This window comes from Cololabis saira, chromosome 2 (genome assembly GCF_033807715.1).
Source record: "Cololabis saira isolate AMF1-May2022 chromosome 2, fColSai1.1, whole genome shotgun sequence".
Classification (NCBI taxonomy): domain Eukaryota; kingdom Metazoa; phylum Chordata; class Actinopteri; order Beloniformes; family Belonidae; genus Cololabis; species Cololabis saira.
Genome location: NC_084588.1, coordinates 22,015,310 through 22,037,545, shown reverse-complemented (window position 1 = coordinate 22,037,545; position 22,236 = coordinate 22,015,310). Strand labels below are relative to the sequence as shown.

Sequence of the window (22,236 nt, the reverse complement as noted above, 5' to 3'; positions counted from 1 at the left end):
TTTAATGAAATACACTTTTATACAAGAAGTTGTGTCATAATTCCACCTCCCACCCTCTTCCCATGTTATCCATGAAAATCAACACAAGGTTTCTTGAAACACCATTTGTTTTATTTCAGATGTCAGAATATTCAGAAATGCGGCTGGGAAACTGAACACTTTCAAAAGCAGAGACGTGAGGGACAGCTCCTTTAACTCTGCCATCACTGACACACTGAATAACCATGTGGCTCAGCCTGGATCCTGTAATATGGCACATTTAAAAGAAACAAAATATATTTAAGCTTTTTCAATGTTTAATAAAATAAACCAAACATCATCTGCATCATTTGTACCCTCTCTTCTGATTTCTTGCAGAGGAAGATGAAATACACTTCAGGTCAATGTGGTCAAAAGGGGAAAAGTGTATTTTATTTTGTTATTCCTAATTTCTTTACGTCCTGGTGTCAAACTACAGTGAAAGACTGATCATTTGATTCAGAGGCCAGATTTGAATGCAACCCTTAAAATGTCTTATTTTGCCGTTTTTTCAGATAATGACAAGTAAAAGAGGATCATTGTACTTCTATTTCAACGGTCGTGCTCTTAAGTCTAGTTGGGAGTAACCACAAACATGCCAAATCAACTCATCAGCACCATTTAGTTACAAAAGTTTGTTACATTCAAGTGAAAAAACTGAAAATAAAACACAGAAGAGCTGACTTAAGAGGTACTTTTACAAAATGGCACATGTATGGCATGAATTCAACCCAAACTTCCTTTCATAAATCCTGACTCAACGTTGACCAGCTATCCTAATTCCGTTTGTCGTTCATAAAAAGAACCAAGTTGGATTCAACTTTGATTTCAGGGGCAAGTACCAACACCTGCAGCAGAAACTGTCTTCAGATGCTGCTGGACAGGAATACAACCTCAATAATATGTGACAGCAGCTGTTTTCATTGTTTTGAATAGTTGGATGATCTTTATTAAGCCTGTCCCCGTCCCATTTTGACTGGTTCTGTACATTCTATGTTGGTGGAAACGGCTCTGAATGTTTTCTCGCTAAATCACTGGCACTAACGAACCACTAATACTGCCCACACTTGTGCGGCGATGGCAGACTGAAGCAGAGATAAGGCTCACACAGAGGAAAGCACCGAAGGGTAAGAAGATGTTCACAAATTGAGACTAAACCATAAGGCAACATATTTGCAACACCATTTTCAGGAAATTAGAATACTTGAATTGGTAATGTCATGACAAGAGTTTTTACAGCCAGTTGTCAAATTTGGCCTTCAGCACTCGTGAAAGTTTCTGCTGCCAAACCCAAACGGTTGCTTGGTGGGACAGCAGAAGGCCGACCTCCTGAGATGCAACAGGAAAAGAGATGTTGACAACATTCAATCAAGAAAAATAAAATAAGACTGATCTTATACAGTATGCAATCATTTTCAATCCTTTTGGGTTTAAGAAGAGTAGATGTATTTCACATCATTTCATGTCACCAAAGTGAGTTCTGAACTTTTTTGTTTTTCCTTTTAAACGGTACTCCGACAGCTGGGATGTCAGAAGTCTCGTATCTCAACATCTGGTTAACACAGTAAAGGTTGAATAGACTGGTGTTGCAACTGTCAATCAATATAGCCACAAGCGTGAAACATGCAGATACTGATGGTATAAAGAAAAAAAAAAAAAATAGCAACAAGAATTCCCTGTAGACGGTGAACACAAGGTACCGCTGTGTCTTTCCTACCGACTAATCTCAGGTCAGTTTGCTTTAAAGTTTTAGTCTGTTCCGTTTTAATCAACAATTAAATACTCTGGGAAATGTCACACTTTTTCTTTTCTTTTGTTGCTTAAGCGTTGATGTCCATCTCTTGGCTCTATGGTGACATGTAACTAAACTCTGTTTTCAGAAAAAATACTACCATGACCCAGACGTGCATATAAATCCCAGTTTAACCTAATTACTGATTTTTGTTCCTTTTGATTTGGTGGAGAAACTCAACTTAGGACTTTGTTTTTTATTATTCTGTTCTGTTCAGATCCAACTAGAGGGGAAAGGAGTTTATTAGAGAGCTTTAGAGGTGATAGTGAGCAGATTTGACCAGTTTACCATTTCATTCACTTAACAAGCTACGCTCCAGAAATTACTTGGACTGATTCTCTCCTCCAACTGTCTGCCCATAAAAATATTTTTCCCTCCAAAATGACCCGTTTTTTTCTCCCGAGGGGTAGAAGCAAAGGGTTGCCATAAATTCTTGTACCATTTATAGAATTATAAAATCCCCCTCATGTAAACCCAAACAATGCCAAACTCCAAATTCAAGGGTGAAGCAGAATAAAGTACAATCAGGGTCTCAGACAAAACTAGTTCGTCTCAACTCAGTTGCACATCTGGTTTTACTGACAATCGCAGGCCAAGTCTGCTCTATCAGTGGCCATGTGTACTCAAAATATCTTTGGTGAAAGTCACCCCCAGGCATCCCTCTGACTTCCCTGTCGCCTAGCAACAGCTTAACACAACATGCCAATGTCGTCAGTGTGGTAATGCCCGGTGTAACATGAAATAGTATACAAAATAAAACTATTCTTTTAAATAGGTATATATAAACATTGCTTTAAAAATAGAACCGTATCAAAACAATTGTGAGTTCACAGTCTGTCCCTTGACCCCGTTGAACCTCCCCCCCCCACGTCCGTGTCCCCTCCACGTCCAGAGTTTGTAGGCGAGGTCTTGCTGAGCAGATTCTTTACTGCGACTTGAGCCCCAAACCGTTGGAGGACGTTGGAGGATAGGAGTAGGCTTTGCCCAGCACAATTCTGTCTCGGAGAAGTTTAAAAAGCACATAGTAGTTGCAGAAAAGAATAAGGCCCAGAGACAACGTGTGGTTCCAGCGCTCAGAGCGCAGCAGAGAGTATAACTGGTATAAAACCACACTGGACTCAATCCAGATCAGCAGGTTCAGGATCCGCAATGGCTTGTGGAACAGGAACTGCAAGACCAAAAGACAGAAAGATTGCAAGTGAAAAAAAAAACACAAAAAAACCCACTACAGAGCATAAATCTAGACATTGATGAGAACATTCAATAGAGTGTGTAGAAAAACAAAAAAAATGAACATTTTGTTCAATTGAACATTGTAAAACTGATTTATGAAAGACCGACATAAACAAACGGCTTTTGGAGGAAGTGGAGACCTAGACCAGCCAGCAGGTATGATTTTTGTTTTGTTTTTCCATTTCCACCAGTTTGAATCACTGACTGCCCACCCCCCATTCTGTAGATCAGGGCTCCTCAATTCCTGTCCTCGAGGGCCGGTGTCCTGCATGTTTTAGATATCTCCCTGCTTTAACACACCCTGACACAAAAGACTGTGTCATTACCAGAGTTGTGCAGATAGGCTGATGATGACCATTAATTAGAACCGGGTGTATAAAAACAGGAAAACATCTAAAAACATGCAGGACACCAGCTCTCGAGGACTGGAGTGAAAGATCCCTGGTATTTGTGATACCTGTAGGAGTGAAAGAAAGAACATTTTGGAAAGATTGAGGCTGAATGCTGTTTGGCTTTAAAAAATAAAAAGAGGAACCGCTGACTCTCCAAACCCCCCCAGCTAAAACCGTTGCTGCAGAACTGTCAACATGACGGCACCTCTGCCAGCATTACGTCATCTCAAACCGTCTTTATTCACAGCCTGCAAGTCTGTCTAAAGCACCCCTATACAGATTTACAGGTGCACATAAATCAGTGTTGTGATCCTCTGTTAATATTGTCCAACAGTGTTAATGTCATTTTTTTTGATAGCTACATTGTACAGCGTCAGTGAGGCCACATGGTATGTGGTTCCTGTCAGACCAACGCTACGCTGCTCCCTTCAGGTGGGCTACCAGCAGTACGTGCATCTCTCTCACTAGTATCCGCACCATACAATCTCCACCTACAACGAAACCGTTTACGGTAGGAAAAACAGTACAACCTGAGCGAACAATAACAAATTGCATTAATATCAGGAACAGATTATCTATTATGAACAAAGATGATCCAATTTTTTTTTGCTATCACAATTCTTGCTCTCAAACCTGTATAATGTATGACATTTTTGAAGAGCAAATATAGAAATTGCTGACTTTTTCGGTAGTAAAAAAAATAATTGAATAAAAACACTACATTAAAATTTTCGCTAAAAAACCAAGCAAAATGTAAAGCATTTAATGAAAATGTGTGTTTGAAAGGTTACAATCAGTTTAACGTATCTAACCTCCTATGGTGCAATTTGTTTTTTCTTGTGGCTTTGGACCCCCGATAAGGAAAAAAAAAAAAATATGACGGACAACAAAATGTGTGATGTCCACATACAGTGGGACAAAAAGGTATTTAGTCAGCCACAAATTGTGCAAGTTCTCCCACTTAAAAAGATGAGAGAGGCCTATCATTTTCATCATAGGTAAACTTCAACTATGAGACAGAATGGGGGGAAAGAATCCAGGAAATCACATTGTAGGATTTTTATTGAATGAATTGGTAAATTCCTCGGTAAAATAAGTATTTGGTCACCTACAAACAAGATAGATATCTGGCTTTCAAAGACCTGTAACTTCTTCTTTAAAAGAGGCTCCTCTGTCCTCCACTCTTTACCTGTATTAATGACACCAGTTTTAACTGGTTATAATTATAAAAGACACCTGTCCACAACCTCAAACAGTCACACTCCAAACTCCACTATGGCCAAGACCAAAGAGCTGTCAAAGGACGTGAGAAACAAAATTGTAGACCTGCACCAGGCTGGGAAGACTGAATATGCAATAGGTACAGTAAGGAGCTTGGTATGAAGAAATCAACTGTGGGAGCAATTATTAGAAACTGGAAGACGTACAAGACCCCTGATAATCTCCCTCCATCTGGGTCCCCACGCAAGATCTCACCCCGTGGGGTAAAAATGATCACAAGAACGGTGAGTAAAAATCCCAGAACCACACGGGGGACCTAGTGAATGACCTGCAGAGAGCTGGGACCAAAGTAACAAAGGCTTCCATCAGTAACACACTACGCTGCCAGGACTCAGATCCTGCAGTACCAGACGTGTGTCCTTGCTGAAGCCAGTACATGTCCAGGCCCGTCTGAAGTTTGATAGAGAGCATTTGGATGATGCAGAAGAGGATTGGGAGAATGTTATATGGTCAGATGAAACCAAAATAGAACTTTTTGGTAGAAACACAACTTGTCGTGTTTGGAGGAGAAAGAAAGCTGAGGTGCATCCCAAGAACAGCAAACCTACTGTGAAGCATGGGGGTGGAAACATCATGCTTTGGAGATGTTTTTCTGCAAAGGGACCAGGACGACTGATCCGTGTAAGGGAAAGAATGAATGGGGCCATGTATCGTGAGATTTTGAGTGAAAACCTCCTTCCATCACAAGGGCATTGAAGATGAAACGTGGCTGGGTCTTTCAGCATGACAATGATCCCAAACACATCGCCCGGGCAACCAAGGAGTGGCTTCGTAAGAAACATTTCAAGGTCCTGGAGTGGCCTAGCCAGTCTCCAGATCTCAACCCCATAGAATATCTTTGGAGGGAGTTGAAGGTCCGTGTTGCCCAGCGACAGCCCCAAAACATCACTGCTCTAGAGGAGATCTGCATGGAGGAACGGACCAAAATACCAGCAACAGTGTGTGAAAACCTTGTGAAGACTTACAGAAAACATTTGACCTCTGTCATTGCCAAAAAAGGGAATATGACAAAGTATTGAGATGAACTTTTGTTATAGACCAAATACTTATTTTCCACTACAATTTGTAAATACATTCTTTAAAAATCAGACAATGTGATTTTCTGGATTTTTTTCTTTCATTTTGTCTCTCATAGTTAAAGTGTACCTCTGATGAAAATTACAGGCCTCTCATCTTTTTAAGTGGGAGAACTTACACAACTGGGGCCTCATGTACAAAACTTGCGGCGCACAAAAAACGTGCGTACGCAACATCATTCTACGCTCACGGTCGGATGTTCGAAAAGTGATTTGAACGTGGTCTTTCACGCACAAATCATGTCTGGCGAACGCACTTTTCTGAGGTTTTGTCTGTTGGCGACACTCACTGGTGATGCAATGAAGTGCAGAATATGAGGAAACTTAACGTCAACAATAAGTTCACGACCACGTGAAGGACACGACAGTCCCAACATCACCAGATAAATTACACAAGAGTGGAGCTGCAACAATCTCACAATCAACCACATGATCTGAACAAACAACTAAAGGCAGGAGCTCAACGATGGAACCCGGAAATCCCGATGGCAGTTTTGGCTCCGTTAGAGGAACCTGCTGATGCATCAGATCACACTGATCTGCTGGTCCAGGACTAAGACTGGATCATCAGCTGGTTTAGGTACCAAGAGGATCTTCTGGATCTCTGCCCTGAACTGGACCAGCTGCTCCGGTTCAGACCAACATGATCTTTCAGCTGGAGCTGCTGACAGGTCGGACATCTCTGTCACCATGACGACCGTATGGGACGAATACTGGAGATTAAAGCCAGATCCTAAAACATCCCATAACTGTGTCTGGATAGAAAAACATTAAAATACATTTTGCAGCAAAGAACTGGTGCTGTAAAGTTGTCTTTTAAAATAAAACTAAGATGTCACGGAAAGGTTGTTTGGTACGAACTGATGTGTCTCAGAATGAATAACGTTTTTATTGAATGTTTAGGCAACTTTGAGAGTCTGATATCGAGTCGGCTGCAGGTGCTGCAGGACTCCAGAAAGTGTTTCTGCGGTGATGGACCGGGACCGAGACCGCTCTCTCCTCCTGCAGATGCAACACTCCGAGTTACAACAACTTTGCTCTTTATTTCTCACGTTTGCACCTCGATAATCCCGTTGGCACAACTTGTCTTTCTGCAGCAGAGGAATCAGATCGTAAAGCTTCATGTTTTAAATATAAGTTTATATTGTTCACATTGTTACTCATGAGAGAGCTGATCGCGGACATCCACAATGTGTAAGACTCAATAAACGTGTACATTGGTCTTAATCCGTTAGTATATAAAACGCGTGACAGTAAAGCTGAACGAGGAGCCGTTTTTCGTCCACAAACTTAAGGTCTGGTGTCGGTTCTTAAAATACAAACAAGAAAAGGAGAGTGTAATGATGCACTAACGCTGCCCATAAACATTCACAAACCCTTACGATCATAATAAAACCACAACTCTTCACGGAACGCAACACAAAGCAAAGAACAACAATCCCCATAATGCAATGCAGCTTAAATCGGAAGAAATGCCGTCAAATAAATAATTTTTTCCAGGCCTCAACTTTTGACAGGACTGTCTTCAGCTCACAGCCAATGTTTTTTTAATTTGTTTTTGCAAGTTCCTTGTTAGGATGAGCGGATTTTAATGGATAATTATCTTCATTATCATATTCAAATATATCTACATGAGGGAGGAGACAGGGCGGAGTGTTGTGCTCCCGCATGAGCGCTCAAATCCACGTTGATTGTGATGTTCAAAGAAACATGCGTGGATTTGGGCGTACAGTTTTGAAAATGTGAATTTTCTTTGCGTAAGCAAGACTTCCACGCACGGATTCACGTTGAAATCCACGCACTCTTTGTACACGAGGCCCCTGGTGTCTGAATAAATACTTTTCTGCCCCACTGTATGTGTACGCAAGGTCTTAGTGGTTTATCCAGATTAGGTCCTGTTAGAAAGCTTTGCTATAAAACAGTACAGTTTACACAATTTAAACATAACATTGGCACCTGTTAACCAATTGTATAAATCCTTTTCCTGAGATCTTTGGTGCCTTGCAGGCTAAAAGATATGAGGCTCTGGTCCATCACATGGGTCTGATCACTACAGGTGTCCATTATGGAAACATACTTCTCAAAGCTTGGCTGCGCTCCTTTATAATTAGTTTTCCTCCCCCTTTAAGATTTATAAACCTCTCCGCCCTCAAACTTCTCCAGCAGTAGAACAGCAGTGGGATTTGAGAAAAGTTGCTCATACACAGTAAAATATAAAACCTCATGGCTAATTAGCATATTTATAGAGGCATATATTGGGGAGGCTGCTCCAATGACGCACCTCCATATATCATCATAATATTTCAGAAGTGCTTGCTAGTAACAATAGGACCTTTGTATTGGGTAGTGATCTTCAGCACACTAGCAAAACAATTAAGGAATGCTTTTTTAATATATAATATATATATATATATATATATATATATATATATATATATATATGTATATATATGTATATTAAAAAAAGACATGGAGGGTTATAGACAGGGGTGTTGTCATGGCAGCACCTGCAGCCCCACAGCTGAAGTCGGTAACTCCTTGCATCAACACTTTCAGTTATCTTTTAGTTTATCACTTTGTTGTTTACATATATGTTTAAACTCAGCTTACGTGCACATTTAGATATTATTTGTAGTCAACTTTGTTTGCTTTCTGTTTAACCTTCTTTTCCTGTTTTACCGGTGCAGGGGGAGCCACGTGAGACCTGGGGGCAGTAGTGAGCCCCAGGTGTTCAGTGACTACAACTGCAGGAAGTGCCAGAGGCCTGAACCAACAGCCCCTTAAAGGGGGAGCAGATCACTAGTTTATTCTCTTTAAATGTTTAAATATATTATTTGGACTTGTGTAGTTTATTTATTTAATCTTTTGTTAGTTCTCTTGTGTTGTGTGATAATTAGACTGACGGGTAGGTTATGTTTCTTTTGTTAGTGTATTTGTTTGGTATGTCTTATCCCCTTATGTGTTTGAAGATGGGTCTGATCAGCCAGCATTTAAGTTTCCTGTTTGGAAGGTTAGTTTGGTTCTTTGTGTTAAGCTATTATTGTAACTGTTTACTTTGAATTTGAATTATGACTTCAGTATGGTTTTGTTCAGTTGAGCTCTTTTAAAAAGGGCCCTGTTTGTGACATATCTTTTTTGAGGGGTAAAATAAAACCTGTTTACTTTTCAAAATCACTTGTGCTTGCATCCTTCACCAACTCAGTCCTTCACAGGTGCACACAGGCCGGCACTCAAGGGCCAGTCTACTGCACATTTTAGTTCTCTCCCTGCTTCAACACAACCCTGATATACGTGGCTGTGACACCAACGGAGTTGTGTAAACCTTGATGACATGCTGATGACGACCAGCGATTAGAATCAGGTCTGATGAAGCAGGGAAACATCTAAAATGAGCAGTAGACTGGCCGTTGAGAACCGGCTTGTGTGCACCCCTGGGCATAGAATTTAAACCGTCAAAGACCTTGCAATTCCAATTTAGTACGGAAGATTTTACAGATTGGTAAACAATGAGAAAAAAAAAGCAGAAGCGTACTACAACAAACATCTTAGAGTTTAAGGTGTTTAAATATCACCTTTGTAAAAGAGACTAACTTCTGGGTCTAAACTTACTTTTTCATTTTTGCGAAACTAATACATACATCAAATATTCATTGTGGTTGTGTTGAAACTCATTAACTTTGCCAATAGACGCAGTTGTAAAGAAATTTAAATGTTAGCTCACACAGTTAGACCCCTGAAACCTGACTGGTTTATATTTTTGCAAACTTAACCCATTGAAAACTATGTGACAGAATAATCATTACTGCTGATGACCAAGTGGTCTTCATTTCCTCATTTCAGGGTTTACAGGATAAAAAAAAGTCATGATTTCATCAGCTTTGTGAGAAGGAATCAGGATTTGTTCATAATCAATGTGATATCGATTAAACAATACTTACATAAAATCTTGCATGGGAAACATCAGACGGCAGGGCCACATTATAAGGTCCGACTGCTTTATAGAGACATCGACTGTGTCGTACCAGGACCCCCTGAGGCCAAATGGTGCTTTCTGACCACCTGAAACATCATTGAAACCTGATTTACACACAACCCACTGACAAAGTCACTCATTAAAAGTGTATGAATCAAGCTGAAAAACATGAATTAAAAAAAAAATAAAAAAATCTTAAAATACTGTAATCTGATATGCCATAATCAGGAACAGGGAGCTATGGTGTTCGTGGGAATGGGTTCTGCAACTAAGTCATTGACAATGAAGTGCACAGTGTGACACAGATAAGTCACCCTTCTAGACCAGAAATCTGTTGTGGCAATAAAAAAAAAAAAATCCACATTTTTCAGCTCCTCCTCGCCATTTGTCATACATTCCTCATAAAGGTTTAGAGCGGTAACTTGACTAAAACATGTGTAAGATATGACATTGTTTATCAAGGGTGCTAATGAGGTTTTCAAACACATCTTTAGTCACTGTGATGATAAGACCCAGAAGTGAATAAGCATTGTTCATCTCCCTGAGCCTCCATGGAGTTTTTTCATACGGTGTGACCGTCACAAACCACTCACAAATTATGATCCGTTTCACTCACAAGCAGAAATGTCATCTATAGTTTTATGTTACTTATTACACTTGTTGAACAGCAGCTGTGGTGCTTCTATACATGTAATGGTTCATGGTGGTGTCTCTGTCTGTTGATCATAGGCCGCTGCATGTTTTGCCCTCCATGTTGCCTTATCTGATCCAAAACACATCCAAACCACAGAAATGCCACTTTTCTGTGGAGCAAATGTTCCACTTGTATCTTCAGGTTGAACAATGGCCAAGTCTCTGAGGATTACAATTAAACGTGATGCGTCCCCTGCTTCTTCATGTGTCGACTTGTGATTGATTGGCGTGACCAGTACACAAGGAGAATGTACTTCTAACTGGTGGACACGAGTGTGACACAAGGAAGTCATTGTCCTTTAAACCCACTGACCTGCTGTGTTTTAAGCCTGTGTGAGTTGTAGGCCTCTGCGTTTTGCTAAGTGCATTACTTCTAACTGTGATTTTGATTGGATTAATTGTTCAGCACTGGCGTAGATGTGCATTTATAATTTCACTCACATATGCTGAGGTGTGTTGCTGTACGAGCCGTGCTCCAGTTTCTGCCAGCGGCCCAGATGGGCAGCTGAGCGATGGAGCAAGTCACAATAGCTGGGGGGCAGCAGCTGGCTCATCAACATCACAAACGCATTGATCCACACCATAATCAGATGCTCACAAGACCAGCGCATGTCATAGTACTGTGTACTCTGTTGGAGTAAAGTGAAAATGATGACATTACACTGAGAAAGAAGAGCAGCAACAAAGGTGCCAAATGCAGAGATACCAACCTTAACAAAGCAGAGAGGCAGGAATGCTACATAGTAAGCGCTGAACAGAGAGTTGAACAGCACCTCCTTGATTCGCCGGTTGAAGTCGCTCTTCAGCTCTTCCACCTCTGCTCGGATGAGCTCTGGTGTGTCTGAGTGTGTGTGCGGTGGGCAGGTGTGAGTGGGCATGTGTGGGGGGTTGGAAAACTGCTCTCTGAGGTTCTCTCGTAACAGGAACAGGAAGTCGCGCGGCCGAAAGAACGGCGCTTCTGTCAGGTCGGCCTGCTGGTGGTCAGCTTGGTAATCGCATTCAGCTGCTGCTGCCTGGCTTTTTCCTCCTTCCTGATGGAAACAGCAGAGCGGGACGTACACACCGAACCTGGAAGGGAGGGACGACAAAGGGATGATGAAAAAAACTAAACAAAGAAGTTATTTGCAGGTGACAAAGAGAAGCTACTACTACTACTGTCATTTATTTTATCCAAAGCAACTTACATCTGAGAGAACAAACACACCATTTCACCCGGGGGAGCGATTAGGCTTAAAGGGAAAGTTTGGTTTTTTACAACCTGGACCTTACTTATGACATTTTTTATGGTCATATACTCACCCAGGCAAGTTTGGTGTCATTTGGAGTCCTTCGGAAGATATTAGGGGGTTTTTTGCGAGCCGCTTCTCCATATAACGGTAGTGAACGGGGCACCGCGGGACACAGACGATGCAGCGTCTAAATAACACATGATTGCCGCGAAACTCTTTATTTCTTTTATGAATCACTAGATCTGCTTCCAGGACCTGTTGTCTTCATCCGGGGCTATGTGTGTAACAAATAAATCAGTTTGTAAACAAGACCTCTGAACTCATGACGTCATCTCTGTGCGCGCACTCTGTCCTCTGTTCAGTGAGCTCTTCAGCCGTATACTCCGGCTCAAAACGGTAAGGACGTCCATTATATTCAAAGTCGTCGTCCACAACCTCAGAATTTGACAAATATTCAGACATGTTTCAAATAATTGATTTAATTGTTTACACAGACAGCCCCGGATGTAGACAACAGGTCCTGGAAGCAGATCTAGTGATTCATAAAAGAAATGAAGAGTTTCGCGGCAATCATGTGTTATTTAGACGCTGCATCGTCTGTGTCCCGCGGTGCCCCGTTCACTACCGTTATATGGAGAAGCGGTTCGCAAAAAACCCCCTAATATCTTCCGAAGGACTCCAAATGACACCAAACTTGCCTGGGTGAGTATACGACCATAAAAAATGTCATAAATAAGGTCCAGGTCGTAAAAAAACGAACTTTCCCTTTAAGGCCTTGCTCAGGGGCCCAAGGCGGTTCATGGTTGCCATTCCCGTGCTTGAACCTGGGTCCTCCAGACCCAAGCCACCTCTGTGGCCACTAGACTACCACTCCCCAGCTGTAAAGGCTGTATGATCTAAGAACGCCATGCATTTTTAAGAATCCAAGTTAGGAGGAAATACATTACATTTATTTCCATCACTGCATTCAGTAAAAAATCAAATATTCTCAACACCATACCATATTACCGAACCTGAAAAAAAATGTTAGGAATAAACTTTGAAGTAGGAATGAACAAATGGCTTGAATGGTGACTGCAAGACTCTACCAAAAGACCAAACAAACTTCCTAGGGCATAAAAAAAAAGAAAAAAATCAAAAATCCAGTCTGTGATAGAAATATCATTATCACCCACTCACCCACTATGCATTTCTTTTGAGTACACTCAGTTCAGATTCATATTTTGCCTTCAGAGTTTGGGTTTAGCTATCCTCCACAGCTGCAAGGACATGTTATGAGAACTGTTTAATATTTAGTCTAAAGCATTCCTGTTCTGATGAAAATGCCATGCTGGCACTTGTTTTGCATCACTCCTGCATCAAATGTACGTTTTGAACCCTTTGCGTGGCAATGATACATTAAATTAAATGATCTTGGGCCACCTTTTCATTTTTATATGCTCTGATAGTCACCTAGTGGTTAAAATATATGAATATAGGTATTCCACAATAAATTGGCGACCACAAAGGGATATCGTCTGTGTTTTTTTTCCCGATGTGGAGCGGACATCCCTAGGACCTGCCAGCCTTACCCCGTATAGGCTTGAGGGACGTGGGCTGATGTTGTCGCTTTGAACGACACGATGTCTGCTGGAAGAACCTGGTGACCTCTGGGTGGGACTGTCTGTTATTTTATTCAATGTTTGGTAATAAAATTCATTTATTACTTAAATTCCGTACTAAATTGGTGGCTGGATGAGTAAATTCCTAAACTGGAAATTGTTTATTGTTTTTGCAGTGTAGTTGTGAGGTTTATGGAGTTTTTTGCTGTGTTTTTGTGACCAGCAAAGGGGCTGTAGTATTCTGGTTGTTTGATGTTGCCTGTGAGTCTGAGCGTATAGAGCATTAAGGGCTCTTGTCTGCTTAGATTTTGTCCTTAGTGTTTTGTTGCTGCGACCCAGAGAAATGGTTCTGGGGTGGGTGAATTAATTGGTTGGTGTAGATTAAATCATGAGAGATTCACATGCCTTGAGACTGATGGAGATTTCATTCGTCCACTAGTAGGCTAGTGGAAGGAACATAACATCTCACACTGAATGAAACACAAACTAAGCCAAAATGCAGAAGTATGTCAAAAACCAACTACACCTCTAACTAATTTAACGGCATTATGATAAAAACCAAATGGCATGTCAGTACAAATATATGTCACACTAGCAGCAGGGCTTTGGAGAGGTGCTGACTACGATTCGTTGTGCAGCTACATCTGGACACCTGGAAGTTTTTAAACCTGCCCTTAACTCATCTGTGTATCAACGTATCCTGGGATTAAATGTGAAACCAAAAAGCAGAGAGGCCACAAAGGCCAGGGGGAAAGTAACATTACAGTATTATTACAGTGTTTTAAAAAGATTATATTAACAAATTCTTCAAACAGCCAGGTTCGCTTGTTAACCAGTTATTTTGGTGATAACGGTTACAGTTATAATCCTAAACAGAAAATGTGGGGAGGCTCTTAAATGCAGGTGGATAAATGTGTGGCATCCTCTTATTAAATAATTTAAATTCCACAATAGTCCCTGACATAACTTGAAACTGACAAAAGTAATAATAAATCATATACTGAAAACGATACTGAAAACGTTTTTGAATTGTGGTTAATTGAGACATTAAAAAATAAATAAAACAAACAAACCAGCCAGTAAAAATGAGTTGATACTTGTACATGTACAATAATGAGACCATAGTGACGTGTTGCAGAAAAGAGTTTTTGGTATTGCAGTGTTCACCACACTGAACACACACACCACCAGAGAAAGCAAAGGGTTGTCTGAGGAGATCAGAAACAACATTCTAGAAAAGCATATTCAAGGTAAAGGCGGGAGGATCATCTCAAGCAGCTTAACCCTAACCCTTCTACCTTAACCCTTCTACCTTAACCCTTCTACCTTAACCCTTCTACCTTAACCCTTCTACCTTAACCCTTCTACCTTAACCCTTCTACCTTAACCCTTCTACCTTAACCCTTCTACCTTAACCCTTCTGTGACTACGGAGGGAAATTTGATTCAGAATTTTAGGGTCCGCGGGACTGGGCCGTCCTTCCTGGACGTGGACACAGGAGGAAATCTGATCATGATCTCTCAAAGAAAGCACGGAAAGGAGTTGACAGTGAAAGTGACAGAGGTCAGTGACCAGCATTGAAAATAAAATTAAAAAATACAAATAATGGAGTGAATTTTCATAAATGTAGATCCTTGCATTCAAAAAGCAGGATGCAGCAGCATTCTCTCACTCTACATTTAAGGTTAAGTAATTTGCAACAACCAAAACTTTGGTTATTAACGATTCATAAGCAACCCTAAATTGTTTAGAGGGTGCTTTAGATCCCTGTAAATAGGCCTAATGCTGAACCAACTGCACCAATCAACACACCGTTACACTGTTTAGACAAATCACTGTATGTCACAGACGTTTCCTCTTATGCAAGAAAAGCTCACACACCGAGACAGGAGTTGTTAAGAAAAGGGGGGAAAAAAACAGTTACACGAAGTATAATCAGCCACGACTTACGCTCAGAGGTTAGTTTTATTAAGTATGAAAAGGTTTCTGCCATCTGAAAAGACACATGGAAATGTTCCCCCTTTTTCCACACAATGCTTCTGCATTTTGGTTTAGTTATTGCTCAATAAACCATTAGGTAATGTAATAATGTGGTATTGTTCACGTGAGGTTGTTTTTGCTCAATTTTATAGGGCTAAAAAGTATCAGAAGCTAGTATTAACAAATAGATAGGTAAATATTCTGACTTTTATCCTATTATTATAGTGGAGCATTCTCCCATACAGAGTAAACACAACATCAGGTCATATTTTTATCATAACTGGATTAATGTAGCCCTCAGTCACGTTAAAAATTTTAGTTGATAATGTTACTTTTTGTCTGCAATTGACAAGTCACGAAACTAATGAGATACTCAAAATTATAAAAATAAAACTAAGAAACCATTTTTCACCATCTACTCCTACTTCAACTTGCACAGGATCACTGGAGCGATTGATGACCGATACAGGCCAAGAGGTGAACGAGGAGAAGGCTCAGACAGAAAATTCTGCTGTCAATGTTTTTAAAAGGTGGAGGATATGAAAGACTCACGGGTATCCCAGGAAGAGGAGATTAAGCACAGAGTGATTTTTGCACAAGTTGACCAGCGTCCAGCAGAGCACCCAGCCGCAAAGGGTCAGTAAGCTGAGCCGAGCTGCAATTAATACCACGTAGCGGAGCAGCGATCCCCCGCTGCTCTGAGAAACCTGCAACAGACAGACAGGGTGACTGCAGAATCCACGTGGCCATACTGCTAGTTACATTCCCACTGAGCTTATGCTGTATAGAGACCGCAGAATGCATAAAGATTGGTGTGTTTACCTCTGATACAATTGTCCAGACAAGCCTTCTGGCCAACATGACGGTGATGAAGATCGCCAGGTGGTAGTCCATTAGATGAAAGTTCTGCAAAGTGAAGAAAATCTATTTTCTACCACTTGTTTTTCAGACTTATGCATTTAATTTATCAAAATAAAACATCAAAACACATGTTACATTCAGGTCTTTGTAGACAATTTCATGTATGACTGTAAAGGCTGAATTATGCTTCTGCGTCAAAATGGCGCCGTGCCTAAGGTTTTCGTACACGCAGAGCACACGCCGTCACCTGCGGCGTCACTGACGTGCACCTCCCGAAAATTGTAACTACGCGTCAAGGAGACGCCGTCCACACGCAGACAGAGAGGGCTGTGATTGGTTCGTTTGAAAGCGAAGCATTTCCGGTTTCCGGTTTGAAGCAGTAGTGAACTTTCAGGGCTTTTTTCTTCGTTTATATGTGATTTTTTTGTTTTTGTTTTTTGCACAATAGTTGTCCTTATCTCTTTGATTTACTGTGACCGGATAAAGTCGGATAAACCATTCAGAATAAGATCGCTAACTAGTGGCCGCGGGGGGTACTGCACCGCGACCAAATGGAGTGACGGAGAAGTCCGAAGGGTTCAATACGGCGTCACGGCTGCGGCGTGTGCTCTGCGTTGGTGTGACGCAGAACCATAATTCAGCCTTAACAGTGCATGTAATTTCAAGAGATCGCACATAAAAAAAAATAAAAAAAAAACAAGTCCTGCTCTTTGTCATCTTTAGTTAACAACACAGAATTTCGTATATAAAATAAGGGGAAAATGAAAGTCAAGGAAAAAAAACCTCAAGACTATGCAGCACTCACACATTTAAAACAAACGCGTTCAACAACAACTATGAAGTGTGATTTTACATAAATTGGGGTTTTAAACCTGTGGGGAAATCAAATCTTAGCATCCCATTATTTAAACCGATGGTGTGTCGTCTTACAAGCGAGGTAGAGGCAGCAGGGTGGCTGTACGGGTACCACCACACCGTCCTGTAGATGTTTATGTACTGGACAAACAAGGCAACCAGCAGGTAAAGAAAAAGCAGGAACTCGAACAGTAGGCTGCTGTCCAACGGCAGCTCGGGGATCCTCGAGTGACGAACCGGCTCCGGTGTGATCAGGGCTGAGAGAGGCGGTGCAGACAGACCCACCGAGTTAATGCCCCTGAAAAAATACACACAAAAGAAAATTCTAATATTAATTAACAGATATACGTCTGTTAAAACAAAACCCGTCTGCGCCCACATTAGCATTTTCGAGTCTGTCAAAAACCTCTGTCCACATTTAACCACAAACATGTATCGCATGGTCATCTATGCTGAACAAAAACACATGCACAAGTGAAAACAGGCTGAAAACTTGTAGCAGATTCCTCTTATAAAGGCGTTCCTCCTGCAGTCCTAGGCAGCTCCACTATTATCAAATAAAGACTTCGATCTGCATAGCAGCTGGTATCAAGGACAACAAAGGCAGCACTGGAATTATATCATTCTTTCCAAATGTCTTTGGTTTTTTACTGTCACGTAAGGCTGCAACAGTTGGGTTTATAACCTGAAATAGGGTCTGCACAAGCAACAATTTTCCAGGTTTCAAGGATCAAACTCACTGAAGTATGGTGTATCCCAGGAGTAAAGACAACTAAAGTTTAACATTTTTAAATGAAAATGCTCAAATGTGGACTTGGACAGGAATATTTTGGAGGTAAATGCTGTGTTTGAGAACCTTATTTGTGTTTCTACTGATAAAAAAAACTTCTGTTAACCAACAGAATAGTTCACTTATGTCATTCATCCCCAGCATGTTGATAATCAAATTCCCATTGATGAAATTTATGCTGCAACCAATATAAACATAACAAATAAAGATAACATATCACGGGATATTACTGATCATCTCTTTGCAATGCCTGCCAACTATGTAGTGGGATGTGTTATATAGTGCATTCACTGTATCCCGCAATGCACCATGAAGAGTAGTACAAAATTGATGGTTGCCAGCGATACGTTGACACAGTCAGTGCAGTTACATGCACATCTAAATCAAGCTATTGGCAACAGTCTAGCTAAGGAGTAGCTGGAGACTGGAGGTTCAGAGAAATCCAAGTATACATGTGCGAGAAGACAATCGATTATTGAGTGAGGTGTGTTCGGCTCCATGATGCTAAGGTGGCGCCACACGCACTTTAGCGTTGGCGTTCTTCCGGTGAGTTCTTCGTTGTTCGTCTTCTTCTCCCACTGTGTTGATATTTTGGCTGTTGCGGCATCGTCAATTCCAGAAGGGGGAATCCCGGGGCAGTTACCCGGCTAAGCGTGGGTTGTGTTTACGTGCCGAAATAACTCGAACTAGGACCGCATTATCTGGCACTAATAGCTCGATTTCAAAACCTTCAGTTCGGTTCCACTACAGCGAACTAAGGTGTATACATGGCTTTTAAAAATTCGATATCGGTCGTATAAAGGCAACAATTCGACTTTCTGTTAGTGCATGTAAACGCATTGAGTGAACCACACCAGTGTGAAACTCCATTCTACTGGTAAGCTCACTTCATCTTCTTCTCCATAAAACTCTCTAAAGAGTGACCGTGGAATAGTGCGCTTGGTAGTCAGCAGGGGTGGATTTCAGACACATCCAATGATTTTGGTCTTTCGATGAGTTCTGGTCTTGTTTGAAGTTCTACAATACACACTGCACAAAGTCTGATTACAAAAGCTCTGAGTGTGCATTTGCAGTCCACTTGCACATACCTGCTCCTGAGGCCCGTGCCATTGCTGACGCTGCCTCCAACCAGAGTCTGCAGGGACGGCAGAGCGGAGCGACTTAGCTGCTGTCTGCTGGGACCCCTGCGGCCTCCTGGCATGGTCGCCAGTTACCCTTCCTCTCAAAAAGCCACCATGCACTGCCAGGCCACTGAAAAACACACCACCAAAGAAAACACAGGTTTAATAAGGAAAGTAAATTGAGCAGACAAAGAAACAATCAAATAAAACTTAAAAACTTACAAACCTGAAAGTTAATCAACAATACTATTCCTGCGAGGGATTTATAGGAGCAAAACCAATTTAAGCTTTTGGACGAATAAGTGTTTTTTTTAATTATATCAGAGATCCGTGCTCCCCTTAAAATTGTGGCCTAATTTTGGTAACATAATAGATGTGACAAAATATTTTCCACTCCTAGCATAACGCAAAGCAAAACAAACAGCCTGAATACATGCTGGTTCAACGCTTCACTGAAGAAAACCTAACCTGCATGAAGGTGGGATTTATTGCAGGATTAAATTAAGACTTTCTTCTCTTTTAGTTCAGACTACCAACAAAACGACTGAGGAAATCAGATAACTTTCAGAAAATGCAACGTTATTAAAAACAAAATTGTTCTTCGACCATTAGACAAATAAACCAAAAAGCCTCCTGACTGCTGTTAAATAACTGCTTAACAACACGAACGCCAACTTTGGTTTGTTACCCAGAAAACCAAACGTGTTCGTCAGCTGTTCGGCTGATTTCAGCTCATACTGAAAAAAACAAACTGCCTGAGGGTGTTTTCAAAAGGGAAATTTAAAGCACCCCCCCCCCCCTTCTCAAAAAAAGAGGAGTCTTCATTGTATCAGTTATTGATTAGGATGTATTTGATGCTGATGGTATCAGCAGGAAAGACGAAGCCAGCTAAAACACCAAACTACAGTTGCAAATGTATCTGTATATTTCAAAATGCTGATAATGGGTATTTTCCCCACCAAACTCACCTCATCATGCTAGGAGTAACTAATAATAGCAGCTACAACATCATGGGTGCATCATCTTATAACAACAAATACCGATCAAAGATCTTGTTAACATCCAGATATTGATAAGATATTGTAAAGATACTATGCCGCGATTACTATTACTGGTCTAGCATTTTTGCATCACGTTTTCACACCAAATATATCAGCTCGCTTACGACAAGACACTGTGCTGTCCTACAACAAAACTGTTTAGCAGTAAGCGATCCTTTGAACTAAACATTAACATTTAAAAACCATGATGGCCACTATGGAGGCAAAACCGTCAACATTTTAGGATGCAACTAGCAAATACATGTGACTATTTTCAATTGTCAAATCTCTTGATTTTCAAATCAGTGATGTCCTGGCAATCAACCTGACCAAAATCCAGAAATAACAAGGCTGTGTTGCCAATGGTCCTTTCATGAGCACACTCCAACACAGTACACTAAATACGGTGCAAGTGAATGATATTTCATTTCAAAACTCTTGTTTTCTTACAAGAAATTACTCTTTGGCTGCTTCATCTGAATGAATTCATCTTTAACTTGAATTCTCATTGATCATAAATTATAATTTTCAAGCTAAATTAACCAAATTGTTCTTCTTATGTGTAATCTCTCCCCTCTTTCTTTATGCCACATGTTACTTGCGCCATCTTCAGCATCAATGACAGACTGTTGTTCTCCTTTTGAAAACTCTTGACATGTTAGTGTTTTGCCACTTCAACAAGGTGTTAACCACTTGACGTCAAGGGCCAGCCTTCTAACGCCAATGTTCAGACCATCAATGAAGATAAAACGGAACATCTTTTGTTTAACCTGGAGAAGTTATAGTATTAAAATGTTTATAATTTTTGTACATAGAAATTCCACATTTGTCTATTGTTTATTGTTTACCTATAAGACCATAGAGAGCGAAACTACCGGAGTCAAATTCCTTGTTGGACAATGTTCGAACCTGGCCAATAAAGATGATTCTGATTCTGATTCTGATTACTCCGTCAAACAGAAAAGTAAAGTGTCCATTTACCAATTTAAGTGATAAATGCATCATACAAGTTAGTTGCCATCTGTTGCAATCTTTGTTTGGTCCTGTTCCTAGTATCAGCAAATGGTCTATTTTTAGATTCAAGGAAAAATAAGTGTTATTTTATGCCTCTCTACAATAAGGCAGCATGCTAAGTCAATCAAGTACCCAACTCAATACTCAAACTCAATATTCAAAGACTTCAGAATTGAACAATGTATCTGATCATCTGTGAAGGCTTTAACTAAAGTGTAGCCCCGCCCCCTTCAGCCTAAATGAAACAACTTTAGCTGCATCTGCGAACAGGAAACAGAGCTCACTCACACAAACACGCTACAACAGACCCAAATTACAGCCAAAGTGGAAAATGAAAACAGGAAGTGTTGGCTAAGGGAAAATAACGAGGGGTTCGTTAGTGTTTTGTAATTTGATGGCGGTGCAACACGTTTCTCGTTTCCATTATGAGTCACTTTACATGCATAAAGAAAGGTTGTGTTTTCTCGTTTAAACATTTAGTAGGGGGGTTTTCTTTGGCCAAAGAGCTGGTGATAAATGCACTAAAGCTGCTTGTGTGAACCATGTCATCTGCATGGTTAAGGTTTGTACACCACGGAAACTTGGGAGAGCTTTGTCAAAGAAAACAGACTTAGGAGGGAGCTGGCAGGATCCGAGTCAGGCTGCAGTTCGGAAAGGTTTGTAAAAAAACCATCTCTACTCACACAACATCGACAACATGCAGCAGGTAGGACTGGACGTGGAGGCATCAGTCAGTTTTGAGACGAGTCCAGACCACAGCGAGCATTTCTGCGCCTTCCAGGTTCAATATCCAGCGCTGCACCGACGTGGCGATGAGTTATGACGGCGAAGAACCGCTGTGTTCACGACTGAAAGCACAAAACGGGTCTAAAAGTTAGTTTGGGGCCAGACCATCGGGCAGCGGTGCAGACGCTCTGCACAGAGACCGACGTGGCAGAGCTGCACCTCCTCTCCCCTGACGTCATCACAGCGCGACCTCCAACAGCTCCGGCTGCACAGTCGCAGTTCACACGAGGTTCACGCAGTTGAGGTTTAAAGTTTACAAACTGGAGGCTTTACGGCAGGGATATTCAATTGGCGGCCCACGGGCCACATGCGGCCCGCCAGGAGCTTTTATGTGACCCCTGGTCATATTTCAAAAAAGGGGGTGTTTGTTGAATTTTTTTTTTTTTTTTTTTTTTTTTTTTTAATAATATTTTTATAACTGGCTACTATGGACTAAAATGGTTGTGCTCAATGCTTAATATAATATTCAAATAAGGAAATCTTGGTGGAAAGTGGTGCTTT

At 41.0% G+C, this 22,236-nt stretch overlaps 1 protein-coding gene across 2 annotated transcripts; it reads right to left on the bottom strand.

Annotated features, from left to right (window-relative positions):
* Window positions 1–1,692: 1,692 nt before the first annotated feature.
* On the bottom strand, window positions 1,693–21,914 carry tmem39a (transmembrane protein 39A). 2 transcript variants are annotated; one of them, XM_061740812.1, is made up of 10 exons: window positions 21,895–21,914; window positions 21,633–21,797; window positions 18,863–19,025; window positions 17,060–17,282; window positions 16,091–16,174; window positions 15,821–15,975; window positions 11,169–11,526; window positions 10,900–11,087; window positions 9,731–9,851; window positions 1,693–2,978 (listed from the first exon to the last, which is right to left on the bottom strand). In XM_061740812.1, exons 3-10 carry the CDS (start codon window positions 18,973–18,975, stop codon window positions 2,736–2,738), a joined length of 1,485 nt encoding a protein of 494 aa, XP_061596796.1. In that variant the 5' UTR covers window positions 18,976–19,025; window positions 21,633–21,797; window positions 21,895–21,914; the 3' UTR covers window positions 1,693–2,735. The 2 variants fall into 2 exon arrangements, with proteins under 2 accessions (XP_061596796.1, XP_061596788.1); XM_061740804.1 differs by lacking the exon at window positions 21,895–21,914 and having other exon boundaries at window positions 21,633–21,883.
* Window positions 21,915–22,236: the final 322 nt, after the last annotated feature.